Source organism: Chiloscyllium plagiosum, chromosome 41 (genome assembly GCF_004010195.1).
Source record: "Chiloscyllium plagiosum isolate BGI_BamShark_2017 chromosome 41, ASM401019v2, whole genome shotgun sequence".
In the NCBI taxonomy this organism is placed as follows: Eukaryota; Metazoa; Chordata; class Chondrichthyes; order Orectolobiformes; family Hemiscylliidae; genus Chiloscyllium; species Chiloscyllium plagiosum.
In genome coordinates, this window is record NC_057750.1 from 12,106,254 (window position 1) to 12,134,152 (window position 27,899).

General features: G+C 43.4%; 1 protein-coding gene across 5 annotated transcripts in view; it reads left to right on the top strand.

Annotated features, from left to right (window-relative positions):
* Positions 1 to 27,899, top strand: part of LOC122542869 (sodium/calcium exchanger 3-like) — a 386,298-nt gene that overhangs the window by 123,001 nt on the left and 235,398 nt on the right. For all 5 annotated transcript variants that reach the window (XM_043680974.1, XM_043680972.1, XM_043680977.1 and 2 more), the window contains one exon: positions 4,215 to 6,044. In XM_043680974.1, the coding sequence (XP_043536909.1) occupies positions 4,270 to 6,044 (1,775 nt within the window). In that variant the 5' untranslated portion in view covers positions 4,215 to 4,269. The remainder of the gene's footprint in view (positions 1 to 4,214; positions 6,045 to 27,899) is intronic.

Below are 27,899 nucleotides of genomic sequence, written 5' to 3' on the forward strand. Positions count from 1 at the left end.
TTTTCAGGAGTGTCTCAAAGGAGGCAAACAGATGGTGGAGAAGGGTTTAAGGAGAATAATCCTGGAGCTAAAGACCAAAGAGCTAAACAAAGGTAGACCAAAGCAAATTGGGCATGTCCAAAAGACCAGATTTGGACAAGGTCAGAGTTTTTGGAGGGCTGTAGCAACTGGAGGAGATTAAGATGCTGTGACTCAAGGTCTGGTGAAGGCTGAGGAAAAATTGTCCTCATTTTGAATTATTGATTTTCTGCACTTCTCCCATCACTTACAGTAGGATTCTTTGAAGGAGAATTATCCGAACATTTTTCTTCTGACTGCATTCTATATGAGGGCCATATGACTGTGATTGTCACTCCATATCATCTTGACCTGTGTGCAGCAGTTGAACCAGACCATCCTCTTTCCACACCTTCACCACTATAATGCTCATCTCAAAGGGGCTGCCCTTGCTGGTTCAATTCTTATCCATCAAATTATAGCCAGTCAAGCACTTGCAATGGCTGATCTTCCCACTCCCTCACTCTATCTCTGGTATCTCCAGAGGATCTATTCTTATCACCTCCCATTTTGCACCTGCTTGGTCCCCCTTGGAGGCATCATCATTTATTTCTACATACATGCAAATGGCACCCAGTTCTCTCTGATGCTATAACTTCATGCCATATTATGCATTTGGAGTTCTTTTCAGATTAGATGAGAATGCCAATGACTGTCATCAAGCCTAGATGTCAAAGCAACACTGTAATGATACATTAATACTAAATACCGCGATACATGGTAACACAGATAAGCCAAGTTCTGACCCATGTCACATTAGGTTTAGACTAATTTATCTTCAGGTGTTCAAGTCCACTCGGTTTCGTATGAAGAATCTCAGTCTTGAGTATCTTCCAGAGTGTTCCTTCTACTCTGTAATATTGCGGTCTCTCTCTGGTATGTGGGGAGACTCTGTCCAGTCTGTGGCATTTATACTCAGCGATGTGTATCATCACAAGGTTGTTCCAAGGTTCTAATGCCCTAAATGACAAATTGTACCTCATCCCTACCTCTTTTGACCTCTCCAGACACTGTAATTTGTCAGAGGGCTTGCCTGACATTTGGAATTGGACAGATTTCCTCCAGCTAAATTTTGGGGAGACGGAAACTATTTTCTTTGGTACCAGCTGCCATTTCCTAAAATCCCCAAACCACCAAGTCTGTCCCTCTCCATGGCAACTATCTGAGGCTGAAGCAGCCTGTCTGAAACTCTGGTGCTGTATTTCACCCTGGGATGAATTTTCAACCACACATCCAGGCCATTACCAAGGTGGTCAATTTCCATCTCTTGGCTGTAAGCCTTATCTCCGCCCATCAGTAATCTCATCCATGTCTTTGCCTCCTTTAGACTCAAGTATTCTGAAGCACTCATGGCCAGCCTCCCATGTTCCACTCTTATACATTTGGCTGGGGGGGTTCAAATAGTTTGTTTTTGTCGAGGACTGTTCTTGAGATTTCTCAAGAGCAACTTCTTGATATTTGGGAGCTACCTTTTCATTCTCACTAGTTTCTTCACTAGATGATTCAATCACATCATAACATTATCTTCTATATTTGCATTGTCGTGACGTATTTAGACTCTGGGAAGCAAGGTTAGAATCAATATCCTTAATTATCAGCCCTCCATTAAATATAAAACCCCGATATACAAGAAAGCTTTAATTTCTTAGACACCACAGCATTTAAATTGGCATAAGACAACAGGAATAAATTAGCAACAAAAGTTTTTTTTCCTCAAAATCATTTCATATAAAATGCAATAATTTGTAAGGAATTCATTGAGTTGGTGACTTCAATTTTCCCTGGCTCTCAGCTAGTTTAGTATTCTTTTGTAGACTGTTACCCTTCATAGCCCTCCTCCCTCTCCCCTTAGAAGAGACTTGCATCTGCATTGCCCAAAAAAACACCTACTCACCCCCTCCCCAGGCCCTGCTTGGCTTATTCATTGCTGCGACTTGCCTTTTCACCTCCAATCCCAGGCTCCCATACCTGCTGTTAATAATAAATGCAGGGAAAAAGCACCTCCCTTCAAAATTTCTCGGTTCGACATACTGGAGTGACTTTTGTTCTGCTTGGTCACTTTCGTCCGATTCATTTCCTCCAGTTAATTTGGGGACATGTCTTTAGGTCCCAAGCTTTCAAATTCTTTCCCTAAACCTCTCCACCTCGCCTTTCTCCTTCAAAGATTTTTCTTAAACCTGAGATCTGACAAAACTGTCAGTCAGCTAATGTCCTCTTATGTGGCTCCATCAAATTTTGTTTGCTAAAAACGCCTTGGGAGGATGTTTTATGACTTACTGTTCAAAAGAGTCAAATGTTATGCAATGTCAAAGGTGCTATATAAATACAAATTGTTGATACAGTTGCTATTGATTCAACCAGAAAGGACGGAATCTGTATTTCTTGACTTGACAGCAGCTTATGATACAGTCTGGCACACTAGCCGACTGTTGAAGATATTAAAGCTGTCACCTTGATGGATTGTAATGATGTTTTCAAGATAGACAATTCCACGTGATAAACTGAGCACCTGAACCCTCAGGGATTTTCTTCCTCTGGATCTTGAGAACATGTTTACAAAAGATTTGATTCCTCTAATTTCTGGGCCGTTCAAGTAAGCAGATAATGTGCTGCCAGATCTGCAAGAGACAGAGACTCTGAAAAAACAGAAGATACGCTGAACCAAAGCATGATAGTCATGAATGATTATTGTGGAAGGTGCAGTATTAAACCCAATGCTGGCTCATGAAGCTCAGCCCCTATACTTAGGTCTAATTCTAGATTAGATACTTCTATTTTTGGACCCATCTCACCAAAGTGCCTCAGACAACAGGAGGGACACTCGATATTTGCTGTACCCCAGTGAGTAGCTCCCTCACCCAAAGCTTGATAGGTTGTGGGTTAAAGTCCCACTCCAGGCACTTGAGTGCATCATTTGATTTTGTGCACTGGGAGTGCTGACCTGAAAAAGGTGCTGTCTTTTGAATGAGTTATTAAACTGTGTCCTTGCCTCCCCCTCAGGTAGGTGCAAAAAAATCCATGAAGTATTTCCAAAAAAAAAGGCATGTCAATTCCTTGCACTATCCTGGCCAATAATTATTCTTCAACCAGTATCACTAAAGAGACAGATTATCTGGTAATTAAATTCATTGCTGTTTGTGGATCTTCTGTGTAAATTGGCTGCCATATCTCTGATTTACAAGAATGTTGCCAGGGTTGGAGGATTTGAGCTACAGGGAGAGGCTGAACAGGCAGGGGCCATTTTCCCTGGAATGTCGGAGGCTGAGGAGTGACCTAATAGAATCATGAGGGACCTAGATAGGGTAAATAGACAAGGTAATTTCCAATGGGGTGGGGAGAGTCCAGAGGGCATAGGTTTAGGGTGAGAAGGGAAAGATTTAAAAGGGACCCAGGGGGCAACATTTTCATATAGAGGGTGATGTGTGTATGGAATGAGCTGCCAGAGGAAGTGGTGGAAGCTGGTACGATTACAACATTTTAAATTCACCTGGATGGATATATGAATAGGAAGAGTTTAGAGGGATATGGGCCAAGTGCTGGCAAATGGGACTAGATTAGGTTAGGATATCTGATCGGCATGGACGAGTTGGACTGAAGGATCTGTTTCTGTGCTGTACATCTCTATGACTGAATGACTTCAGAATTACTTCATTTGTTGAAGAGCCCTTTGGAATGTCCTGGGAACCTACAAGGTGCTATATAAATGGAAGTCTTTCTTACCTAAATAAGCTGCAGTTCAGTTTCACTGATTCCATACAGGCATGCCAGGTATGAAGCCTATATGGTGTCTTATATGAATTACACTCACTACAATGGTATTGGGACTGCACCATCCCCTTTAAACATACAAATTCATCAGTGATGATCCACATGTGAACATCATGAGTTTCGAAATGAGGATTTAGTTTTCTCTTTGGAAAATTTCAAAACATTGAAACTGCTTGAATATCAGAATTGTATCTTGGATCAACATCAATCGTATCTAAATGATATTAATGTCTTGCTGGAGACTTCATCAAACAATCCTTCAAAATATTGTCTGGTCTGATTACAGTTGAATCAAATTTTTGTTGGATTTAATTGAAGAAATGTCTCAGCTGCCATGCCTAGAAGTGTAATCATATTAATAGTTTCCTTTTGTCCTTTTTGTATAACAGGCATCTAAAGATTGGAAGATCCTGAAAGCAAGTTTATCCTCTAAAGTGAGCCACAATGACCAAGTTACATTGGAAAAGGTTCCTGTCCCCAGTCTTGGGGACGGGGTTCATGGTCACCGTATTCATGATGACCATTTGGGAGGTGGAAGGGAGTAACACCGAAGACCCCATTGACTTGCCCAATTCGTCGTGTTTCGGAACCTTCCATTGCACCCGCGGGATCATACTCCCAGTGTGGTACCCACAGAATCCGTCCTTGGGAGACATAGTTGCCAGGGCTATCGTCTATTTTGTTGCGATGCTGTACATGTTCCTCGGTGTCTCGATCATAGCTGATCGTTTCATGGCGTCGATCGAAGTCATCACATCGCAGGAGAAAGAGATCACGATCACATTACCCAATGGTGAGACAAGCATGGCCACCGTGCGAATCTGGAACGAGACGGTGTCCAACCTGACCTTAATGGCTCTTGGTTCTTCTGCGCCAGAAATTCTCTTGTCGCTAATTGAAGTGTGTGGGCATGGTTTTCTTGCTGGAGACCTGGGACCTGGCACAATCGTTGGCAGTGCAGCCTTCAACATGTTTGTCATCATAGCCGTATGCGTTTACTGCATCCCTGACGGTGAGGTTCGGAGAGTCAAGCATTTGCGAGTGTTTTTTGTCACTGCATCTTGGAGTATTTTTGCCTACATATGGATGTACCTGATCCTCGCCGTCTTCTCACCTGGCATTGTCCAGGTTTGGGAAGGATTGCTGACTCTAATGTTCTTTCCGGTTTGTGTGGTCTTTGCTTGGATTGCTGACAAGAGGCTACTCTTCTACAAGTATGTCTACAAAAGGTACCGTGCGGATAAGCGCAGAGGCATCATTATTGAGACAGAGGGAGAGCTCCCCAAGGGAATCGAGATGGATGGCAAAATGGTACTGGAGCATGGAGACAGTGTCCTTCCTGATGGAACTGTGATCTCTCTGGAAGCCAAGGACTTAGATGAGAGTCGTAAAGAAGCCATCCGAATTCTTAAGGACCTCAAGCAAAAGTACCCAGATCGAGAACTGGAGCAGCTGGTTGAGTTGGCCAATTACTACGCCCTGCTCCATCAGCAAAAGAGCAGGGCCTTCTACCGCATCCAAGCTACCCGAATGATGACTGGGGCAGGTAACATCTTGAAGAAGCATGCCGCTGATCATGCAAAGAGGACGGCAAACCTTAACGAGTCAAGGTCTGACCCCGCGGAGGAGATGTGCAGCAAAATCTGCTTTGAGCCTGCCAACTACCAATGTTTCGAGAACTGTGGCCTCGTCACGCTGACCGTTGTGTGCAAGGGCGGAGAGCAGAACAGCACCTTCTATGTGGACTACCGAACAGAAGACGGCTCGGCCAACGCAGGCTCAGACTATGAGTACAGTGAAGGCACCTTGATCTTCAAGCCGGGTGAAACGACAAAAGAGATCACGGTGGGCATCATTGATGATGATATATTTGAGGAAGATGAGCACTTCTTTGTCCGACTGGGGAACCTCAGAAGCGGAGATGCCGAAGGCATGTTTGACTCAGACCCAACAGAATATCCCAAGGGGCGTCTTGTCTCCCCATTGGTTGCGACAGTCACAATCCTAGACGATGACCATGCTGGCATTTTCACTTTTGAGGACAAAGTTTATCATGTGAGTGAGAGCGTTGGTGTCATGGAGCTGAAAGTGCTGAGGACCTCAGGTGCTCGGGGGACCGTTATGGTGCCATACAGGACGGTGGAAGGCACAGCCAGGGGAGGAGGAGTGGACTATGAGGATGCCATTGGAGAGCTGGAATTTCTCAACGACGAGACTGTGTAAGTACAGAGTGATGGGGTTTGCTAAAACACAAGCCAAACGTTGAGAAGGGCGCTAACGCAAGGGGAAGAGTTTTCTCTGCCCCCGGCTTCGAAACAGGTTTGTCGATGAAATCAGGAGACTTACCTTCGGACGCTTTTTCCACCAATTCCTTGCCACCGGGGAACTTTCCCAAGAGCAGCTTGGAAGATGGATCCAACTGCTCGAGTAGGGCGGCCATTTTAAACAAAAAGGGCCTTGGTGGGGGATAACTTCAAGATGTCAGAACATTGTTTTCCAATGGCCAAACCTTTCCCGTGTCCACGAAATAGAGAGGCAAGTGTGGAGTGGTCAACTTTTGTTTTGGGGGGGGGGGGAGTGGTGGGAGCAAACAAAGACCGTAATGCCCAAACTGTTTGTTGGTGTGGCGAAGCCATTCTCTAGGCCCACCACAATGAGACGGTGATGCCCAATTTTCCTCAAATCTGAGACATCGATCGATTCCCCCAATTCCTTGCGCTCTCGACATCTCTTACCACGCCCCTCACCCTTCCTTGATGGGGCGGCCCCAGTTACTGGGTCCTTGCTTTGCGATAGGCAGAAACAAGAGGCTCCCAGTTAGGATTTGGTTCGGATGTGGGGCTGCCTCCATGTTCCAAACTCTGGGGTCCAGAGGCCCACATTGAAATCCTCCCCAAAGTTCCAGCACAAACAGAGGGGCTGACTAATCTGGGCAGTCATGTTGAAAGAAGTGGCAGTTGAGTGGGTGACTCGTGTTGACACTCAGTCCGTTTGTACTTGTGTGCTTCAGTATTTCCCACATCTTCCAAGAACTGTCTGTATATTTAATGTGGACTCTTTTGCTGATATTTAAAATTGATTCAAATTTGATTACCATCCCTCTTCCATTTCTGGCAGCAATGGGGAGCATTTGAGTCTAACGTGCCCCATGGGTGTCATGGTGGCTCAGTGGTTAGCACTGCTGCCTCGCAGCGTCGGGGGCCCAGGTTCGATCCCTGTCTTGGGCGACTGTCTGTGTGGAGCTTGCACATTTTCCCTGTGTCTGTGTGGGTTTCCTTGTGCAGGCCAGGTGATATAGCTGTGCAAAATTGCCCATTGTGTCAGGTACATTTGTCAAGGGTAAATATAGAATAGGGGAATGGGTCTGGGTGCGTTACTCTTCGGAGGGTTGGTGTGGACTTGTTGGGCTGAAGGGTCTGTTTCCATACTGTAGGGAATTTAATCTAAAAAATATTTATGGGTAAGGCTGGCTTTATATTCAAAGATTATCTTCCATTAATAGTGTAAAGTCAATGTTCCGCTGGAGTTAGATTAAAGTTAGTTACCCCAACCCAACAATCAAATGCTGCTTCCCACTCACCCCGTCATTCACTAATCCTAGCAATAATCAGTGAGGGGCTGGGTAGGATGCTCTTCAGATGGTGAGTATAAACTTGTTGGGCTGAATGGCCTCCTTTTGTACTGTAAGGGGCTCTCTGATTCTATGACCACAGAAATAATTGCCCATGGCTCGCATTGTGTGGTGATCCTGAAATAATCCCCATCTGAGGTTTGGAAAAGGGTGGTGAGGGGAGACAATTTCCCAGCTTGCCCATTGTTGACCGTGTCTGCTTTATTCTTTTTGCTGGGGAACAAAGAACAAATAGAAGGTTTTTGTGTTTGCTACTAGCAATGTTTACAAAAGTGAATCAGTTGGCATTTTCACAATCTCACAACTACTCCTCACATCATGGTGCGGAGGATGAGAATGACCTTCTTTTGGCATTGTGTTAATGATGACGGAAGATTTTAGGTATGGCTCGATGGCGAAATTTTTTTTTTTAAAAGAACTCTTGGAAGTGTATCTGAATTTTTGAGGATGAGTCATGAACTGACACTCTGATTCTATGATGTAACCTGCTGGAAGTTAGCTTACTCACAGTTCACGATGAGCTGTTTTTGGTGTGGTATAAATATTGATATTCTGTGGCTCCACATTCCTAAGCCATTTTTTGGAAGGGTGACTCTTACAATCAAGTCTAACTCTTGGCCTTGCCTTTGTGTTGGGATGTTGGTTTCGCTGTATCTGCTGTTGGTGGTGATTTTGTTTGTATAGATGGTGGTTGACTGTGCAATGTGTTATTACAGTATCAACACTTCACACTGCACAATAGGACGGTCTTGCTCTGCACTATTTAAGCACACGCAGCACTGCATGAAACAGTGAAGTGGCAAAGCAACTTCTGTCATTGAGATGGCCCTTTGTCATCATCTGTATCCAATGGAAGGTGCAGGCGATGCTGAAATGGAATGGACGTCATGCAGTAGATCGTTTGATATGACAGCACCCGGACACTATCAAGAATTAGAATGTCTTGAAGGGTCAAAAATTAAATAAGTCTAAGAAAAAAATGAAATCCTGACTTGCGGCTGCTCAAAATCTTCTATTACTTTTCCTGTTTGCAGATTAGTCTAACTACGACATGATACTGTCTCCAAGCAGTAACTGGACTGATGGCCTTTCAGGTTTTGCACACAGCCTTAGAAAAACTGGGGTCATTTGTGCAAAGGGGAGCCTCGAGGGAGAGGGAGTTGAAGCTGTTTATTCATGTGGGTCTCGGTGATGTCCAGCTTTGGGGTAGACATTGGATTTGTTCTTTCTGTCAGGTGTTCAGGGAGTTGGGTGTGTGAACGCTGGCTCATACAACCTGAAAGGGTAATCAGGAATCCGTTTAACATCCCTGAAACATGGCATTTAAAAGTATTTGTTCACAGAAAACAGTGTCGCTGGCTAGGACAGCATTTATTGCCCAACCTTAACTGGTGCTGGTGAATCACTTCCTTCAGCTGCTGCTGTCCATGTGATGCAGTCACACTTAAAGTTCAGAAAGAAGTTCCAGATTCTGACCTATTGGCAGTGAAGGTACGATAGTATGGTTCCACGTCATGTGGTGTGTAACTTGAAGGGCAATATGTAAGAGGTAGTTTCTTCATGGATCTGCTGCCCTTTTCCTTCTATGTGGTAGAACCTTGGAAGGGGCTATTGAAACAGCTGGAGAGAGTTGTCACTTCCTTGTATGCACTGGGAATGTTAGCCTACATTTTGTGCAGTTAACTTAAACCTTCCCATCTTCTGACTTAGAGGTGAGGTGCTACTCACTGAGCTGTGGCTGACACGAATGAGGTAGCCCTTATCTTAGGCAGCGGGATCCTGGGATTTCTGAAGCTCATTCTTCAGCAATGTTGGTATTCATTGAGACAGTGCTTGATGCTGGAGTGAGGTTTGGAAGTGTGGAGTGTGCTGTTATCCTGGAGGTTAGTTGTCTCAGGCTTCCTTTCAGAGCGTGAGGAGTTTTCTGACATTCCTATTCAGCAAGGTAAAATAAAGTGTCTAATTTCCGTACCTGATCTGGTGAGATAATTTAATCTCTTAAGGAATTCTTCAGTTGCTTCTTGTTCCTTGGTGGAATATAGGCATCGCTGGCAAGACCAGCATGTGTTGCCTATTCTTAACTGCTCTTGAACTGAGTTGCTTACTAGGCCATTTCAAAGGTTGGTTTAGAGTCAACCCATTGCTGTGGATTTGGGGTCACATGTCAGTTCATTACCTTCCTTCTTCATTTCCCTCTTTTCCTTTGTTTTGGTCCTTTCCTTTCTTATCTTTTCACTCTTTGACTCCTGACCTCTGGCAAGTGATGATTCCCAACCTCTAGCGAGCAATCATTCCTGACCTCCGGGGAGCAATGATTCCCGATCTCTGGCAAATGATGATTCCTGACCTCTGGGCGAGCGATGACTCCTGACCTCCGACGTGAGACAATTCCCAACCTCCAGTGAGCAACAATTCACGACCTCCGGGTGAGAGATGATTCCTGACCTCCAGCAAGTGACGATTCCTGACCTCCAGGAAGTGACGATTCCTGACCTCTGGGTAAGCGATGATTCCTGACCTCCGGCGAGTGACAATTCCCACCCTCCCGGTGAGTGACGATTCATAACCTCTGGCGAGCAATGAGTCCTGACCACTGGTGAGAGACGATTCCCAGGCATCCAGCAACGACCCCTGGCTTTGCACAGTGGCCTCCTGGCCTGGCACGGCTGCCTCTTCCGTAGGGGCCTCCCGGTCTGGCACAGCCGGCCTCCCATTGTTGCATGTTGCCAGCATGGTGTGGAGCCAGGGCCCGGTGCAGACTGGAAGCTTGGTGACAGTGTGGTCTGCTATACTGAACTTTTATTCTGTAATGCTGGACACTTTATTTCTGTATTGTCTAAAACCTTGTAACTAAAGAAGTGGCAGGTACTTCTGGATTGAAATTGGCTCTGTAATTGGCAATATATAAACTTTTCACTATATTCATTGAGCACATGTGACATTGAAGTCTATTATGGGTGGCACGGTGGCTCAGTGGCTAGCACTGCTGCCTCACAGCGCCAGGGACCCAGGTTCGATTCCAACCTCGGGTGACTGTCTGTTTGGAGCTTGCACATTCTCCCTGTGTCTGCGTGGGTTTCCTCCGGGTGCTCTGGTTTCCTCCCACAATCCAAAGATGTGTGGGTCAGGTGAATTGGCCATGCTAAATTGCCCACAGTATTAGGTGCAGTAGTCAGGGGTAAATGTAGGGTTGGAGGAAGGGGCTTGGTGGGTTACTCTTTGGAGGGTTGGTGTGGACTTGTTGGGCCAAATGGCCTGTTTCCATACTGTTGGGAATCTAATCTATTCTGTTCTATAGGCTATTCTTTAAAGGACATGAGTGAACCAGATGGGTTTGGACAACTGTTGTTGATTTTGTGGTCACAATTACTGAAACTAGCTTACAAGTTCAAATTATTTTTCCTTAATTGAATTTAAATTCTCCAAATACCAAGATGGGATTTGAATGCGGGCTCCCCAGAATGATAGCCTGGATCACCGATTATTAATCTGAGCTTCCTTTTACCTACAACCTGGACGGACTGCCGTGTTCCCTGGCCAACATCTCTGCCTTAGGCATGCTGCAGTGCTCCAGTGAAGCTCAGTGCAAGCTGGAAGAACAGCATCTCATTTTTCTTGGGGCTGCTTGGGGACCCTTTATCCCTCAGGACCCAACCTTGAGTTCAATAAGTTTAGGAGAAAGTGAGGACTGCAGATGCTGGGGATCAGAGCTTAAAAATGTGTTGCTGGAAAAGCGCAGCAGGTCAGGCAGCATCAAAGGAGAAGGAGAATCGACGTTTCGGGCATAAGCCCTTCTGCCCGAAAGGTCAACTCTCCTTCTCCTTTGATGCTGCCTGACCTGCTGCGCTTTTCCAGCAACACATTTTTAAGCTTCAATAAGTTTAGGGCATATGCACCTTCTCCCATGTCCTTACCCCCACTGCGCTACACACCAGGTTACTACCACAACCAATCCATTGTCAGCTATGTTGGTCCCCATTAGCAGTTATTGAGTCTTCCAGACTGACCTGAACCTTTGTCGTCTCAACTGTTGTCATCTCTCTCCGTTGCCTTCATCTCTTCTCTCTCTTCCCCACCCCACGCCCCCACCTTCAGCGTATGTACCAACCTTTTCCAAGCTACAGTTGGTTCTGAAGAAGCTGGACCAGAAATGTTAACTCTGCTTTCTCTCCACAGATGCTGCCGGACCTGCTGAGTTTCTTCCAGTTTGTGCCTCTGGATTATTACTTCACTTTGGAGTGAGAGAGCTGGCACTCAGTGGCATTGTTATTTTAATCCAGGGTGACATACATGGCAGCTTTACTGTCAAGAACAGCAAGAGAGTCCAGTTTGTTTGGTGGTTTAAGTCAGAGTTTTATGTGTTGGGTGTGCTGTCAGAGTGCCACATAACAGAACGTAAGACTCAGTTTCATTGTTACAATCAATTATATTTAATTTAAATAAAGAGAAATGAGGGTAGCGTTATCTTAAGCAGACAGGGTGGATCGATTAGCAGGAAAGACAGTAAGTAAGCAGTGGCACACTCTTAAGGAATAATTCATTACTCTTAACAAAAATATATTTCAGCAAGCAGGAATAATCCAACCACATGGATAAACCGACCATGGCTAACCAAGAAAGTTAAGGAGAGTATAAAGTTGAAGGAAAAAGCATACAAGAAGGCAAAGTCAGTGATAGTCCTGAAGAGTGGGATAAATTCAGAATCCAGTAAAGCAGAACTAAAACTAAAATAGAGAGAAAGTAAACAAGGGCAAACTAGTGAGGAATATAAAACTGACAATAAGAGCTTCTTCAACTATGTAAAAAAGAGGAGAGAATCAAAGTGAACATAGGCCCCTCAGACAATCAGTCTGGGGAGATAGTCATAGAGTCCTCCAGCATGGAAACAAACCCTTAAGTCCATGCCAAGGGGAACAACGAAGTGGCAGAAGCGTTTAATCAGATATTTTGCATCAGTTTTTATAATGGAAGATACTGCGAACACCCCATTAGTACTAAAGAGCATGAAGTACCATTACCATTGCCACAGAAGTAGTATTAGTCAAACTAATGGGGCTAGAGACAGAGAGGTCCCCTGGCCCTGGATTCATTAGAAGTAGCTACAGAAATAGTGGAGGCATGGTGTGATTTTCCAAACATCCTTGGATTTTGGACAAATACCAGAGGGTTGGAAAACTGCCAACGTGACACCCCTATTCAAAAAGTGGATAAGTATAGGCCGATTAGCCAAACATCTATTGTTGGAGAAATTTTGGAATCACTGAAGGCAGTAATAGCAGCACATTTGGTAAATCATAATCCCATCAAGCAGAGTCAGCCATGCGTTCATGAAAGGGAAATTGTGTCTGACTAATTTGTGTTTCAGGGATGTGTGGTTTGGGTGCATTGGTCCAGGGTAAATGTGGAGTAGTGGGGGAATCGGTCTGGGCGGATTGCTCTTCGGAGGGTCGGTGTGGACTTGTTGGGCCAGGTGGCCTGTTTCCACGCTGTCGGGATTCTATGAAAAAAAAAATTACAGTTGTTTGAGGAAGCCTCAGCCAGAGTGGAGAGAGGGGAACCAGTTAATGTGTTGTTTTTGGACTTCCAGAAGACATTCACCAAAGTACTTCACAATAAATTAAGTCATAGGGTAAGAACCATACTGTTGGAGGTACATTATTGGGGTGGATAGAGAATTGGTTCATGGGCATGAAACAGCAAGTGGGGTTAAGGGGTTATTTTTCAGCTTGGCAACCTGAAACCAGTAAGGTCCCACAGTGATCAGTGCTGGGATTTGCAACATATATTAATGACTTGGAGGAAGGAAGCAAATATACTGTAGCTATACGTGGGCGGCACGGTGGCACAGTGGTTAGCACTGCTGCCTCACAGCGCCGGAGACCCGGGTTCAATTCCCGCCTCAGGCGACTAACTGTGTGGAGTTTGCACGTTCTCCCCGTGTCTGCGTGGGTTTCCTCTGGGCGCTCCGGTTTCCTCCCACAGTCCAAAGATGTGCAGGTCAGGTGAATTGGCCATGCTAAATTGCTCGTAGTGCTAGGTAAGGGGTAAATGTAGGGGTATGGGTGGGTTGCGCTTCGGTGGGTTGGGGTGGACTTGTTGGGCCGAAGGGCCTGTTTCCACACTGTAATGTAATGTAAATTTGCAGATGACCCAAAAATAGGTGAACGGCAGTTGCAAGAGGGATACAAACATACAATTGGCAAATGGAGTACAGTGCTGAAAATGTGTTGGAAAAGTGCAGCAGGTCAGGCAGCATCCAAGGAGCAGGAGAATTGACATCGATTCTCCTTCTCCTTGGATGCTGCCTGACCTGCTGCACTTTTCCAGCAACACATTTTCAGCTCTGATATCTGCAGTCCTCACTTTCTCCTAAATGGAGTACAGTGTCAGAAATGTGAAATTCTTCATTTTGAAGAGAAAACTGAAGATCAGTGTTATTTAAATGGAGAAAAATTGCAGAATGCTGTAACACAGAGGGACTTGGGGAGCTGGTGTACGAAACACAGAAAGCTAGATTGCAGGTAATCAGGAAGGCTCATGGTATGTTGACCCTTATTTCAAGGGGATTGGATGATATCAGTAGGGACGTCTTACTGCAACTGTACAAGATGCTGGCAAGACCATAGCTAGAGCACTGTGAGCAGTTTTGGTTCCCTTATTTAAGGAAAGATATATCATTGGAGGCAATTCAGAGATGGTTCACTAGGATGATCCCTACTATGGAAAGATTATCTTATGAGCATAGGCTAAATAGGTTTGGACTCTATGCACTGGACTTTAGAAGTATGAGGTAATCAAATTGAACTGTATAGGATTCTTAAGGGGCTTGGTAAGGTAAATGTTGAGAGGATATTTTCCCTTGTGAGAGAATTATAGTCTCAGAATGATGGGGTGTCAATTTAACACTCAGATGAGGAATTTCTTCTCTCAGAGGGATATGAGATTTTGTAACTCCTGTCTCAGAGCAATGGGGCAGTGTCCTTGTGTATATTTAAGGCTGAGATAGATTCTCGATCAGTCGGGGAATAGAGGATTACAGCAAAAGGGCAGGAAAGTGGGGTGAGGAATGTCGGGTCAGCCATGGTCCTGTTCAATGGTGGAGCAGACTTGATGGGCAGAATGGCCCACCTTGTCCCTATTTCATATGGTCTTATAGGCCCTGCTGAAAAATGCATCAAAAATATGAAAAGAAGATTGACAAAGCAAGAAGTGATCTTATCTGAGAGTCTGGTATGTGAACACACCGCTGCTATTTATTTCTCTGACTGCTGCATAGGCTGTTGCTGGATGATATAGAGGAATGTTTCCCAAACCTTTCCCCACTGTAAACTCCAGTTTAAGAGTTGAAGCTTGTCGCGGCTCCTTAGTGAGAACTGAGTTAAGGCCTGTTAGAGTGGGAGCATAGTGTTGTAACTTGGTCAGAACTGTACGCAGCCTCCCATCTCATGACTCAAAGGTTTAGTTCAGGACCTTACCATTGACCGCTATTTTCCTGTTATGTCTCCACCAGCCTGTGGGACCTCTGAACTCTAACTCGATGGGGCTAAAGTGCTGGTTCCAAATGCTCTGCGTGATGTTATAATGTTGGAGGTTGAGTTTGGGATCTTGTGAAAGGAAAACAAAGACTTAGCAGAATATCTTTAGAGGAAAGAGGTTGGTTCAGATCACTTAAACTGACAGGTACAGTCAATAATGCAGTTTGCATTAACATAATGCTTTTTTTAATGTAAAATATCCCAAGGTGCTTCATTGGAGCACCATTAAAATAATTAGAGTGGTCATATAGCTCAGTTGCCGGATGGCTGGTTTCTGGTACAGAGTGATAGTAGCAGCACAGGTTCAGATAGAAAGATAGAGGGAGGGAGTTTGAGGGTCATATTTTATGCCCTCTTCTGATGAGGTTTGGAGGCGGGGGAGGCATTTAATGGGCTCATGGCAGATGAGGACTTGGCTGCCTCCACCCCATTGGATCTCTGGCAAGAAAGCGCATAAAGAGTCCACCCTGCCGTCAGTTGAGGCCTGTAAATGGACGGTGAGTTATCTCTCACCATAAGGGGAGCACTATAAAGGAAGTCTTTTGGGAATCCCTTGTTCAAAGGGTTCAGTGCTTGACTGAGGAGCCTGACTTTGCAAAGGGTGGAGGTCTATTGAGAAAGCCAACTACTGTTATTGCTACCCTCTTGATAACACCTCCCTTATGCCCGCCGCCCTGCGAAACCCCCTAATTTCCCTCTAGCCTGATTGCTTCATAATCCCAGGCTGCTGATTGGTGTGGTTCCAGCAGCGGGTGTTGCTAAGCATTAGAACTTCTAGCACTGATTGGCTAGTGGTTCTGAAGTGGGGGCTACCAGGCTCCTGTGTCCCAACCTCTTGATTCGTCCATTGGTATTCTTTCCACTGCCTGATCGGTCAGTAATACGTCTGGCTCACCGGAGAACCCTGCGTGCTCTCGCTGACTGTCCAGCCATGGCCCCTGTTGCTTCCATACAATGTTCCAATATATACTCTTTAGGGAAGGAATTTTGGAGTTCAGGATCCTGACACCTGAAGCCATAGCTATTCGTCAACGGTGGAGCAATTAAACTTGATGATATTCAAGAAGGCAGACTTGGAGTAATTTGAAGTATGTATTCTACTAAGATAAGAGCACCTTCTGTCTTTCCAATTGGCCACCTTCCTCAGCCCCCGCAAGGTCAGAGACTCTTGCTGTTTGATCTTTGTATTTGCCACACCAGTGGTTTCAATGACACACACAACAAACATTTTCCTGTGGCTAAACACAGCTGCTCCATCTGGGGATTAAATCCTCTTGTGCCATCACAGGATTTGTTCTGCCTTCCCTGATATTCCAGGTATCTGTCAGAAATCGAAAGCAGTTAAACAGAGTTTGTCATAGTACAGAATGGCAGAGTATTTGCAGATTTTGTCACCAGCTCTCGGTTAAGTACAGGAAATAAATGCCAGCAGCCGTTACAGTGAGGCTGTGATATGAAAGGATCTAATTTGGATTGAGCAGAACACACCTGTAAAATGAGCGTTTCTGTACCAATTCATCAGTTGATACATTCATTGGTTCCTCATCTAACTTCTAATGCCACCTTTGATTGTGAGTGCAGTGGTGAATTGCACAAAATTTGGGAAGTGGTTCTTCTTCGTTCCAAGTCACATCACCATTCATGTTACTAACACGCACATGCCCTCTGCACGTGTGCAGAGACTGCTCCTCTGATTACACATTTCACATTCCACTGTACCTGATCTTTGGATCGTGCGGACAGTCAACATTGAAGTCCTCTTTGTTAGCCTGGTTCTAGATAGCCATTGATAGGTCCAAGTAGTGTGTGGTAGAGGCATGGTTTGGCCTATTTGCCTTGCCCTGTTGTGTGGCCAGATGTGTAGCCAATGTTCCTGGAGTCGGGGCTGGTGTGTCTGCTGATAGGCTTCACACCTTCTGTAGCTGGTGACCACAGGGTTGGATCGCACCAACAGCAGGAATGACATTTTGATTTAATTATTGCAGGTTTCTTTTAGAGACTTAATTTTTGTCACAGTGTCCATTTAGGGATCTATTACTACTAAATTCAGTTTAACGTCATTATTAGTTCTTTCAAAAGAATATGGATATGCCTATGTTCATGCGCATTGACATAATAAGAAGTTTCATTTATATAGCACATTTAACATTGCAAAAACACTGAAACAAAATTGACATTGGGCCTGATAAGGAGTCTTGAATGTCATCTTTTCCATCCCAGGGACATTAGATGTCAACAAGGGAATTTGGGATGGGAATTATCTATGGACCAGACTGGATGTGAGTTTTTTTCTGTTGTTGATATTAGTGAAACTAGTTAGATTTCTACAACAACTCAGCAACTTAAGGTGCAATTTTTGCACAATGCTTCAGCAAGATTCAAACTTGCAGCCATTATCACGCTAACCCATAACCATAACCGCTACACTGTTGTTTGGACACTTTCTGACTGGCTGTTTTGCTTTTTGTGACTGAATTGATAGAGAGTCTTAGTGAATCACATTTTACCATATTATCTATACATCCATCTAGTCGTGACAGTAGAGGCTGACAGCAAAGTAATAGGTCTAGACCAGAGGAGTACCATGAGGTTAGCTGCCTGTGTACAACACTGCTAGAGGAAATGAAAGTGGCTTCAACTCTCTAACCCTGGCAACATTAGACACTCCATGGCATAGACCTGTGTAAAATAGATGATTGTCTTAATGATCAGCTGGTAAAATCAGGTTTCAGATTCTCTAGAAATACCACCTGCACTCTGTATTGCTGCTTATTAAGGAACTTATCCTTGGGATGTGGGCACCACAAGCAAGATTAGAAATTACTACCCATCACTCATTGCCATTGAGAAGATGATGTCCCTTTTTAATCAGTTATGGCCTGTGAGGTAGAGAGACTCCCACAGCATTGTTAGGGAGTTCCAGGATTTGACTCAGTAATGTTAAAGAGATATCAAGTTATGCTCAGGATGGTGTATGCCTTGGTGGTGTCACAAGCATATAAGTCCCTGTCTTGACCTTTAAGTGTCTTCTCAGTATATATTTGAAAACTCTAGTAATGACTCTTGCTGTTTGCTCTGAGTCCAGCCTCCACCCACTGAATATGCAATCCTCGCTACATCTTCACCCAGCCACTTCAGAAATTTACAGCCAACACACTCAGCTGTAAAATATCATAATCTAATCCACTATTGCAGTATGGCAATGCAGAACTGCACAGTGTTAGATGTTTTCAGAATATCAAGGTGTGGGCCCACTGATATTGGAAAGCAAATTGATACCAGCTATTTTGTGTTGCTGCTAACCATCGGGTGCATGGCACAGATAAAACCTGGCCAATATTTGGGCATCACAGGGAGATCTGTAGAATTAAGGACAAGATGTGTATTAAAATATAACACACTCGAATACTTGGTCGACCAATGACCAGTAGTGACTCTAATTGACATGCAGATGCACCAGTTATGATTCATGAACTTGTTTAGTGTATCAAGATCCTGCTGCTTGGAAAGAATCTAAAACAACCTCTTCAATTTGCTCAGAGTTGAATATGCCCTCATTTACATAGAGGCAATTTTATTTGCAAATTCTGATTTAATCACCTTTTGCTCTTTTGAAGGTGATTACCTGAATCTAGCTCTTGGCTCATGCTGAGTATTCAGCAGCATCAGGAAAATATTTTAATAAAAATCAAATTGACTCTAGTTAATTAAGGCATTGGTTATAGAGAATCATCTCGTCCTTATTGGGTGTGGTTCATTCTTTCTGATCTAGGTAGCTTTGCAAATGCATTATTTGAACTATTTTGTCCCTTGCACTCATCCTCTTACGATGATTCCCAGACTGCTATGTTAATCCAAGATGAAATAAACACAAACCTTACTGGTGATGAGGCAGTTGGTTGTGCAAGGGGATGGATGGTGACCGGAGTACTGAGAGATAGGAGAAAGAGTAGATCATTCAGCCAAGTGGGTCTGCACCATTATTTGATACAAGCATGGATGATGTTGGGCTTCACCCCTCACTCTTCTGCCCAATCTCAATTTCATTTAGTTCCTCGAGAGACCAAAAATCTGTATATTTCATTATTAAGTGTTTTCAGTGATGGTGCATCCTCAACTTTTTGGGGTAGGGAATTTAAAGATTCATAGCCCTTTGAGTGAAGAAATGTCTTCTCATCTCAATCCTAAATGACCAGCCCCTTACACTGAAGCTCCCCTCTGACCAGAGGAGAACAACTTTGTCTATCCTATCCAGACTCCTTTGGAAACTTCTGTAAGCCCATCTCTTATTCTAAATTCTAGTGAATATTGACTGATTGTGTAAATCTCTTATAGGGCATCCTTCTAGACCAACAGAAAGTCTAGAAAACCTTCATTGTAAAGTCTCCAAAGTAAGCACATCCTTGCTTGAATATGGAGATTGAGCTTGCACACGGTATTCAAGAAAGAAGACTTCTTTATTTTTGTTCTCTAATGTCCCTTTCAATACAGGTAAACATACCATTTCATTTCTAGATGTATGTGCATACGTACAAACTGCATTCCTGGTACAAACTCACTCAGACCTCTCTGAACATCAAGGTTTACAAGTTTCACACCTTTTAAGAAATACTCTTTTTATATTCTTACAACTGAAGTGAATAATCCCACACTTACCCAAATATGCTTCAAGTGACTTCTTGGTGCCCACTTGCTGAACTTGTCTATATCCCTAACTTATATTTCCACCTAAAGTTGTAGAATTACTAAATGTAAAAACATTACTTTTTTTCTCTTCATCTGAGTCATGTATAAAAAGCGGAGGTCCCAGCACGGATAATTGTGGCACTCCACTAGATACAATCTGCTGACCTGAAAATTCCCTGTTTACCTCTAATCTTTGTTTCCTGTCTGTTAATGAATCCTCCTACAAAATTAACGCTGTGCATCACCCCAACTTCACGAATCCTGATCTTGAGGGAAATTGGAGTGTTCTGTTGCAGCAATCCAAATCATAACTAGCACCAATTTCTCTGTAGCTGTCACTCCACTGCTCACTGAAATACTCTGCTTCCAGGCCAGTGATAATTCTAATTTAAAGTTTTCATCCTTTATTTTAAATCTCTCCATGGCTATTCTTCTCCATATTTCTATAACTACTTCCAACCTCTCAAACTTCCAAAATCTGTGGGCTTCTCCAATTTTGGTGTCTTACTCATCTTTCTCTCTCTCTCTTTCAATCTTCAACAATTTAAATAACTAACACATTTAATCAACACTACCATATTGTCAGATACATAAACAGTCAATAACTGATATTTAAAGTTGCTCCTGTTAGATTTTTCAGTAGCTCTGAACTGTTTCTTGGATACCAAGCGGGCATTGGCAATTAGAAGCCATTATGCTGAACACCTCAGAGTATCCTGCAGAGTATCACTAGATAAGCATTCACTGATTTGTGAATGGATGCACATAACTAGACTACGTATTAATAGGCTGTGAAATTCATGCATTGATCTTGGAAGAAGTACAGAATACATTCACCAGAATGTTATCAGGGCTCCAAGGGTTTGATTATGAGAAAAGACCGATGTTATGACACAGGGATTGCAAGTCAAACTGAATTAACCTCATTATCAGTGCATTTGCAGCACAGTGAAATTAAAACAAACATTCAATGACCCTCAAAATTGCCCAATTTTTCTGAACAGACAATACAAATAATAGTTGCCAAGTTTGTAACTTACATAAAACATAACATTTTGTATTAATGTAACTTTAACAGAATACAGAAGAACGATAAGGCAGTCTAATTAATAAGTAGGTCTAAAGCCCAATCTTCTTTAATCATAACCCCGACAGTCACATCGAAAAACAGACATAAGGGATAAATTAAAAGGAATATAAAAGAATTGTAATTTGCCAATAAACATAGAAACATAGAGATGTACAGCACAGAAACAGAGTCTTTGTTCCAACTTATCCATGCCAACCAAATATCCTAAATTAATCTCATCTCATTTGCCAGCACTTGACCCATATCCCTCTAAACCCTGCCTATTCATATATCCATCCAGATGCCTTTTGAATGTTGTTATTGTACCAGCCTCCACCACTCCCTCTGGCAGCTCATTCCATACACGCACCACCCTCTGCATGAAAGAAAGTTGCCCCTTAGGTCCCTTTTAAATCTTTCCCCTCTCACCCTAAACCTATGCCCTCTAGTTTTAGAATCCCCTACCCTAGGGAAAAAGATGTTGTACATTTACTCTATCCATGCCCATATGGTTTCACAAACCTCTATAAAGTCACCCTTCAACCTCCAACAGTCCAGGAAAAATAGCCCCTATGTATTCAGCCTCTCCTTATAGCTCAAATCTTCCAATCCCACCAACATCCTTGTCAATATTTTCTGTACCCTTTCAAGTTTAAATGACATCTTTCCTTTTGTCAGGGAGTCCAGAATTGAATGCAGTATTCCAAAGTGACCTCACCAATGTCCTGCAAAATGACATCCCAACTCCTTTAATCAAAGCACTGACAAAGCAAGTGTACCAAACACCTTCTTCACTAGCCTGACCACTTGTGACTCCAACATCGAAGAACTATGAACTTGCATCCAAGGTCGCTTTGTTTGGCAACTCTCCCCAGGTCCCTACCTTTAAGTGTATAAGCCCTGCCCTGCCTTACCAAAATGCAACACCTCACATTTATCTAAATTAAACTCCATCTGCCACTCCCCGGTCCATCTGATCAAGGTCCTGTTATACTCTGAGGTAATCTTCTTCACCATCCACTACACCACCAATTTTGGTGTCATCTGCAAACTTTCTAACCATTATTCCCAATAACCCTCTACCATCACCCACTATTTCCTATCTTTTGTATCCTTGGATTCTTTTTTCAGAACATTCAACAACTCAATAAATAGGGAGAAACTAGAGAGAGAGCAAAACAAAAGAAAGACAGTCTCCAAAATCACACTGTCTCCTGCCAAACTCTACCAGAACTGATTCTTTCTTTTCTGTTTACAATCAACATTTTCCGTGGTTAGGGCCGGTCCTCCCTTGATTGACTGATTCAATATTCAACCAGCTGCCATCCCTAAGCATAGCACCTACTCATTGCTGGTTCATCAACAGTATCTGGCGATCAATAATTAAGTTACATTATGTTCAGACTAGTTGCCAACAGAACCATCTGTCTTTGTTCTCTTCTCTTTTAAAACAAACTGCGATTCAAAGTTCACCTCTTAACTTCAATATTCAGTTCCAAACCAAAAATTGAGAAAAATAAAAGAAAATTAGTGATGATCTTGATGCCAGTTAAATTAAGCTCAGACTAATGAATGGTTAAGCAATAATTTGTACGCTTGTTGGGAATTTTAAAGCAACTGATAGGGTAAGGAAAGAGAAACCCTTTGGGGCAGCCAAGAGAATCCAACCTTAAACGTTCAGAGATGGACAGGCCATTCTGCAAAGAAGTTAGGATACATTTCCTCAAGGAAAGACTATTACAAGTCATAGAATCATGATGGGCTGACGATTCCCTTCACACCGCTGAGCGAATCAGTGCTGGGAAACCAAATTGGAGGCATGCTGTACAGCAATGTTGTAATTAACAGGTCATTCCCATTGCCTACAACATAGCAGGTCGCTATCCAATGCTAATGTAAAGAGATGCTGAGTTCACTATTGAAATGCCTGCACCAGATGTAATTTCACTTGGGTTGTTATTTTTGTTGAGGCAACTTGATTCCTGAAGGTAAGTCAGTTCAACCGTAGGGAATCCAACTGTGGGACCAGGAATGTCTTGACAGGTAAATTTAAAAGTTCTTGCCAGTTTCAACTCTCATAATTAGATGTTCTTTGATAAGTGAAATATGTGGTTATTGGCCATTGGACTGTGCTGCTAAAAAATAAGAGTGCTTTAAATTGGCCAACTCTATGTAAAGGTTCAGACATATTAGACTAGATTATCCTTTGGGTAAAGTCACCTTTTTTCTATAGTCAATGCTCAGGTTAAAAAGAAAAATCATCACTTAATTGATGGGGCCTCGGGGGTGGAGAGATGAATGGGAGAGGGGTGGGGCTGGGGAGAAGGTAGCTGAGAGTGCAGTAAGTGGATGGAGGTGGGGGTAAAGGTGATAGGTCGGAGAGGAGAGTGGAGCGGCTAGGTGGGAAGGAAGATTGACAGACGGGACAGCTCATGAGGAGGGGGCTGAGCTGGAAGGTTGGAACTGGGGTTCCTGTGTTGGTTACCTTACGAGGAAAGTTTGGGTAGGCTGGGTCTGTATCTGTTGGAATCTATAAGAATGATAGGTGAACATATTGAACCATATATGATATTTTGACAGAACTTGACAAGGTGGATACTGAAAGGATGTTTTCCTTTTTGGGATCGGGTGGAACGAGGGGACAAATTAAAAATATGCAGTCGCCCAGTTAGGACGGAGATGAGGAGGAGGTTTTTTCCAAAGGATCATTCGTCTTTAGAACTGCCTTTCCTCGAGATGGGTGAAAGTGGGATAGCTGAATATTTTTAAGACAGACACAGAATGGCTCTTGACTTAGAAGGGAGCTGTTTGTTGGTGGGAGTTGAGGCCACAAATCATATCAGTCATGATCTCATTCAGCTGTGAAGCAAGCTAGAGGGACCAAATGGCCCGCCCTCAAAGCGCAGCAGATGGTGAAGAGGGCAAATGATATGTTGGTGAGAGGGGATGTCTTCCTCCAATTGTACAGGGCCTTAATGAGATCACAGCTGAAGTAATTGTGTGCAGTTTTGATGGTCTTATCTGAGGAAGACAAGTCCAGCTATGCTGGTTTGTCAGGTTGAATCCTGGGACGGCAAGACAGGCCTGAAAAGAGATTGGATCAATGATAATTATATTCACTGGAGTTCCTAATAATGAGAGGGGATTTCACAGAAACCTAGAAATTTCTAACAGGGTAAGCACAAGAAGATGTCTTGATGACTGGAGAGTCCAGAACCAGGGGTCACAATCTATAGAGAATGAGGGAGGACATTTAGAACTGAGATAAGGAGAAATACCTTCACCCAGGGAGTGGTGAGCTTGTGGAATTCTCTGTCACAGAAAGCAGTTCAGACCAAAACTTTGAATGTTTTCAAGAAAGAGATAGATACAGTGCTTAGAGCTAAAAGGATTAAAGGCTTTGGAAGAAATTGAGAACAGGTACAGAGCTGGATGAAGAGCTATGCTCATATTTAATAGTGGATCAGGCTGGAAGGGCTAAATGACCTAGTCCTATTCCTATTTTCAATGTTTCTATGATCCTAATTTATATGTTGGTACATCGCCTAGATTTACAGCTAATATTGTGTAAGTTATTGTTTTGTTTCTCTGCTTTCTCAATAGCATGAGAATGTCAGATCCTCCCAAATCTGAACTTACTTGGAGAATGAACACTGGAGGGACACTTGGGCTACAATTGAGACACTTTTACATAGGTCCACCTCTCCAAGAGTCTCAAAGCAAAGCCGACAAATAGAGGAGCTGATATTTCTTTTTCACTGGGGATTAGCATCTGCAGGGATTGTTACATGTGCATGCTCCAACTTAACCTGAAACCACACTCTTTCATTGCACAGCACTGCCAGTGACCATCAAGCACACAGTTACTTTTGCATTATGCCAGTCTCCCATGGGTAGCTGCTACAATATAGTCAATAAACCATACAAGGTTTATAAGGCCAAGTGACTGATGCCTTATTATGCTTGAGCAAGCAATTCTATCTCCTTGCACATTGAATTAGCAGCAGAATTGAGATGCTGTGGTAGTATTATTGATTTGGGGAGATCCCAAAAGGTCGACAGGGTTATAAATTTGGACCTGAGTGTCGAGGTTTTGGTTGTGGCTCAGTGATAATGTTCTCACCTCTCATTCCAGAGATATGAGGCCACTAATCTAGGTTGACACTTAGCAAGGATGCCTGCTTGAAGAAGTTCTCCTCCTCTCTCTACAAGAATCTCAGTGAGTCTCTCTCTCACTGCAACCCCCAGGTCCTATCTTTCCACCCTGCAGGCTTCCTGCCTCTATTCCTGATGAAGGGCTTTTGCCTGAAATGTCAATTTTCCCGCTCCTTGGATGCTGCCTGGCCTGCTGTGCTTTTCCAGCACCACTCTAATCCAGACTTAAGTTGTAGTACCGAGGGACTTACCTTTTGTTGGAAGTGCTGTCTTTCGGATCACAAGTCACACACAACCTCATCTTCTTCTCCCAGGTGTATGTAAAACCTCCACCTTTTGACCAAGAGCAAGAGAGCTGTCCTCTGGTGCCTGACTATAAATTTATCCCTTAAACAATATATTTAAAAAACTGATCATTATCCCATATCTGTTTGTGCGAACTAGCTATGTGCAGTTTGGCTGCTGCATTTTCTACTTTTACAAACACCAGTGATTGCCGCAGTCCAAACATTTAACATGAAATATTCCAGAATTAGGGACTAAGTGGCTGCCTGGTAGGTAAATTTCCCATTTAAGTAAATGGGTTCGCTAATATCCGTGGTTTCAGGCTGCCGCGGTAGGTCTTGGAACATATCTCTCACGGGTACCGGGGGTGGGTGGGGAGGGGGGATGGGGGACTATTGTACTTCAGAGAAACCTTATTGGCTGGACGGTGTTTTGATCTATGTCCAAGGTCATGAGAGGTGCTGCATTAATGCAAGCGCTTTATTCAAGAGCAACGTACTGGGAATGCTGCAGATATGAAATGCAAATAGAAAGTCATGGAGAAACTCAGAAATCTGGCAGCCTCTGTGGAGGGAGAAAACCAGAGTTCAAGGTTCAAGTCCAATTCATAGATGTTGCTGGTTTTGCTGAGTTTTTCCACCTCCGCGTTTTTGTTTTTCTTTTATTGTTCTTATCAGAAGTGCAGGAGATGGATCTGGGACATCCGACATCAGTACTCTCTCAAATGGATCTAACCATTGGCATGTCAATCCTTAGTGTCCTTGCCTTGAGCTTGTTCTAGATCTATATCCATGTCTTTTACTTGGCCTGCACCTGTGTCAGTTTATAAAAGAGTGCAGCATTAAATACAAATGTAATAACCTACCTATTCAGATGTGTTATGTCATAGAATCATAGAGATGTACAGCAAGGAAACAGACCCTTTGGTCCCACTTGTCCATTCTGATCAGATATCCCAACCCATCTAGTCCCACCTGCCAGCACCCGGCCCATATCCATCCAAACCCTTCCTATTCATATACACATCCTCCACCACTTCCTCTGGCAGCTCATTCCATACACATACCACCCTCTGCATGAAAACGTTGCCTCATAGGTCTCTTTTATATCTTTCCCCTCTCACCCTAAACCTAGTTCTGGACTCCCCCACCCCAGGGAAAAGACCTTGTCTATTTACCCTATCCATGCCCCTCATGATTTTATAAACCTCTATAAGGTCACCCCTTAGCCTCCGACGCTCCAGGGAAAACAGCCCCAGCCTGTTCAACCTCTCCCTATAGCTCAAACCCTCCAACCCTGGCAACATACTTGTAAATCTTTTCTGAACCCTTTCAAGTTTCACAACAAATGAAAAATGTTGATTTCAAATTGGACAAAGGAATCATGTCGCTAGTGCTCTGTCAGTTTTCCTTCAATGGTGTCTAGAAACAATTGTGGGATAGAATAAACAGCCACATGGCAAAATGTGGATTGATTTGGAAGAGGAAACGGAGAGGCTTGATGAGGGCAGATCTGTTGGTGTGGTGTTCATGGCCTTCGAAAAGATACAATGCCACACGGACATACAAGGAAAGCTTTAGGTCATGGGATAAAATGGACAATGGGAATTGTGGGTTCAAATTGCCCGGGGGATAGGAAACAGAGCAATAGTTGTTACTTTTGCACCATAACAATTCTGTGGTTCTATAAAACAAAAGGTGACAGCAATATCTACCAGTAACCAGAATTGGATAGAAAGTGTGAGCTTAAACTGATTAAGTATGATAATGAAAGAGATTTATCAAATACAGCCTGGGAACTCAATGATTCATCTTAAATTAGAAAAGTACAATTTTTATATCTGCGTCAGAATTACAGTGACTAAGCTGAACCAGACCCTGTCTGGGAGATTTGATGTGTTAATGAAGGGGCTAAAGCTGCATTGTTGGAAATAGTCATGGCCATATTTACCTAAGCACAAAGCTGATCTTTTTCTTAATGTATTGTTATGATATATATAATACCGTGTTTGAGGAAAGATCTTTCTACACATGGGATATGATGATATATCAGAAAGTCACAAGGAACTATAGCATGCCAAGTACATGCCCTGTCTGATTGGTTGGAGGATAGGTCACTGCCCTTTGCTGCAAGACACACCAGATGTTTCGTAGCCTTCTTGATAGAGTAACGTGTAAAATTCTTAGACAGTTCGACAAAATGGATACTGAGAGGATGTTTCCCCTTAGCTTGAGTGTGTGGAAGTGTCAAAATCTCAAGTTAATGGTTCAGCCATTTAGAACTGAGATGAGAAAATGTTTCTCCTGTTAGAGTTAGGAATCTTTGGAATTCTTTCCCCCAGAGAACCTGGATGCTGAGTGAGTGAGTATATTCCTGATTGGATTTGCTGGATTTTAGGCTTATGGGGACTGAAAGCAATTAGAAATGAGGCCATCAAGCAGATCTGACGTAAAAGGTCAGCCAGGCAGAATAGGGTCAAAAAGCAATATGGCCTGCTCCTACTCCTTTTTTTCATGTGATCACTTTTGTCCACCATACATTACCTCAGGTGTTCATGAATTACTGCTTGTTTTTATTTTAAAAAATATTTCATTGGATATGGGCATCGCTGGCAAGGCCTGCATTTTTGGTCATCCCTAATTCCTCAGTGCTGCCTCACAGCACCAGGGTCCCAGGTTTAATTCCAGCCTCGGGGACTGTCTGTGTGGAGTTG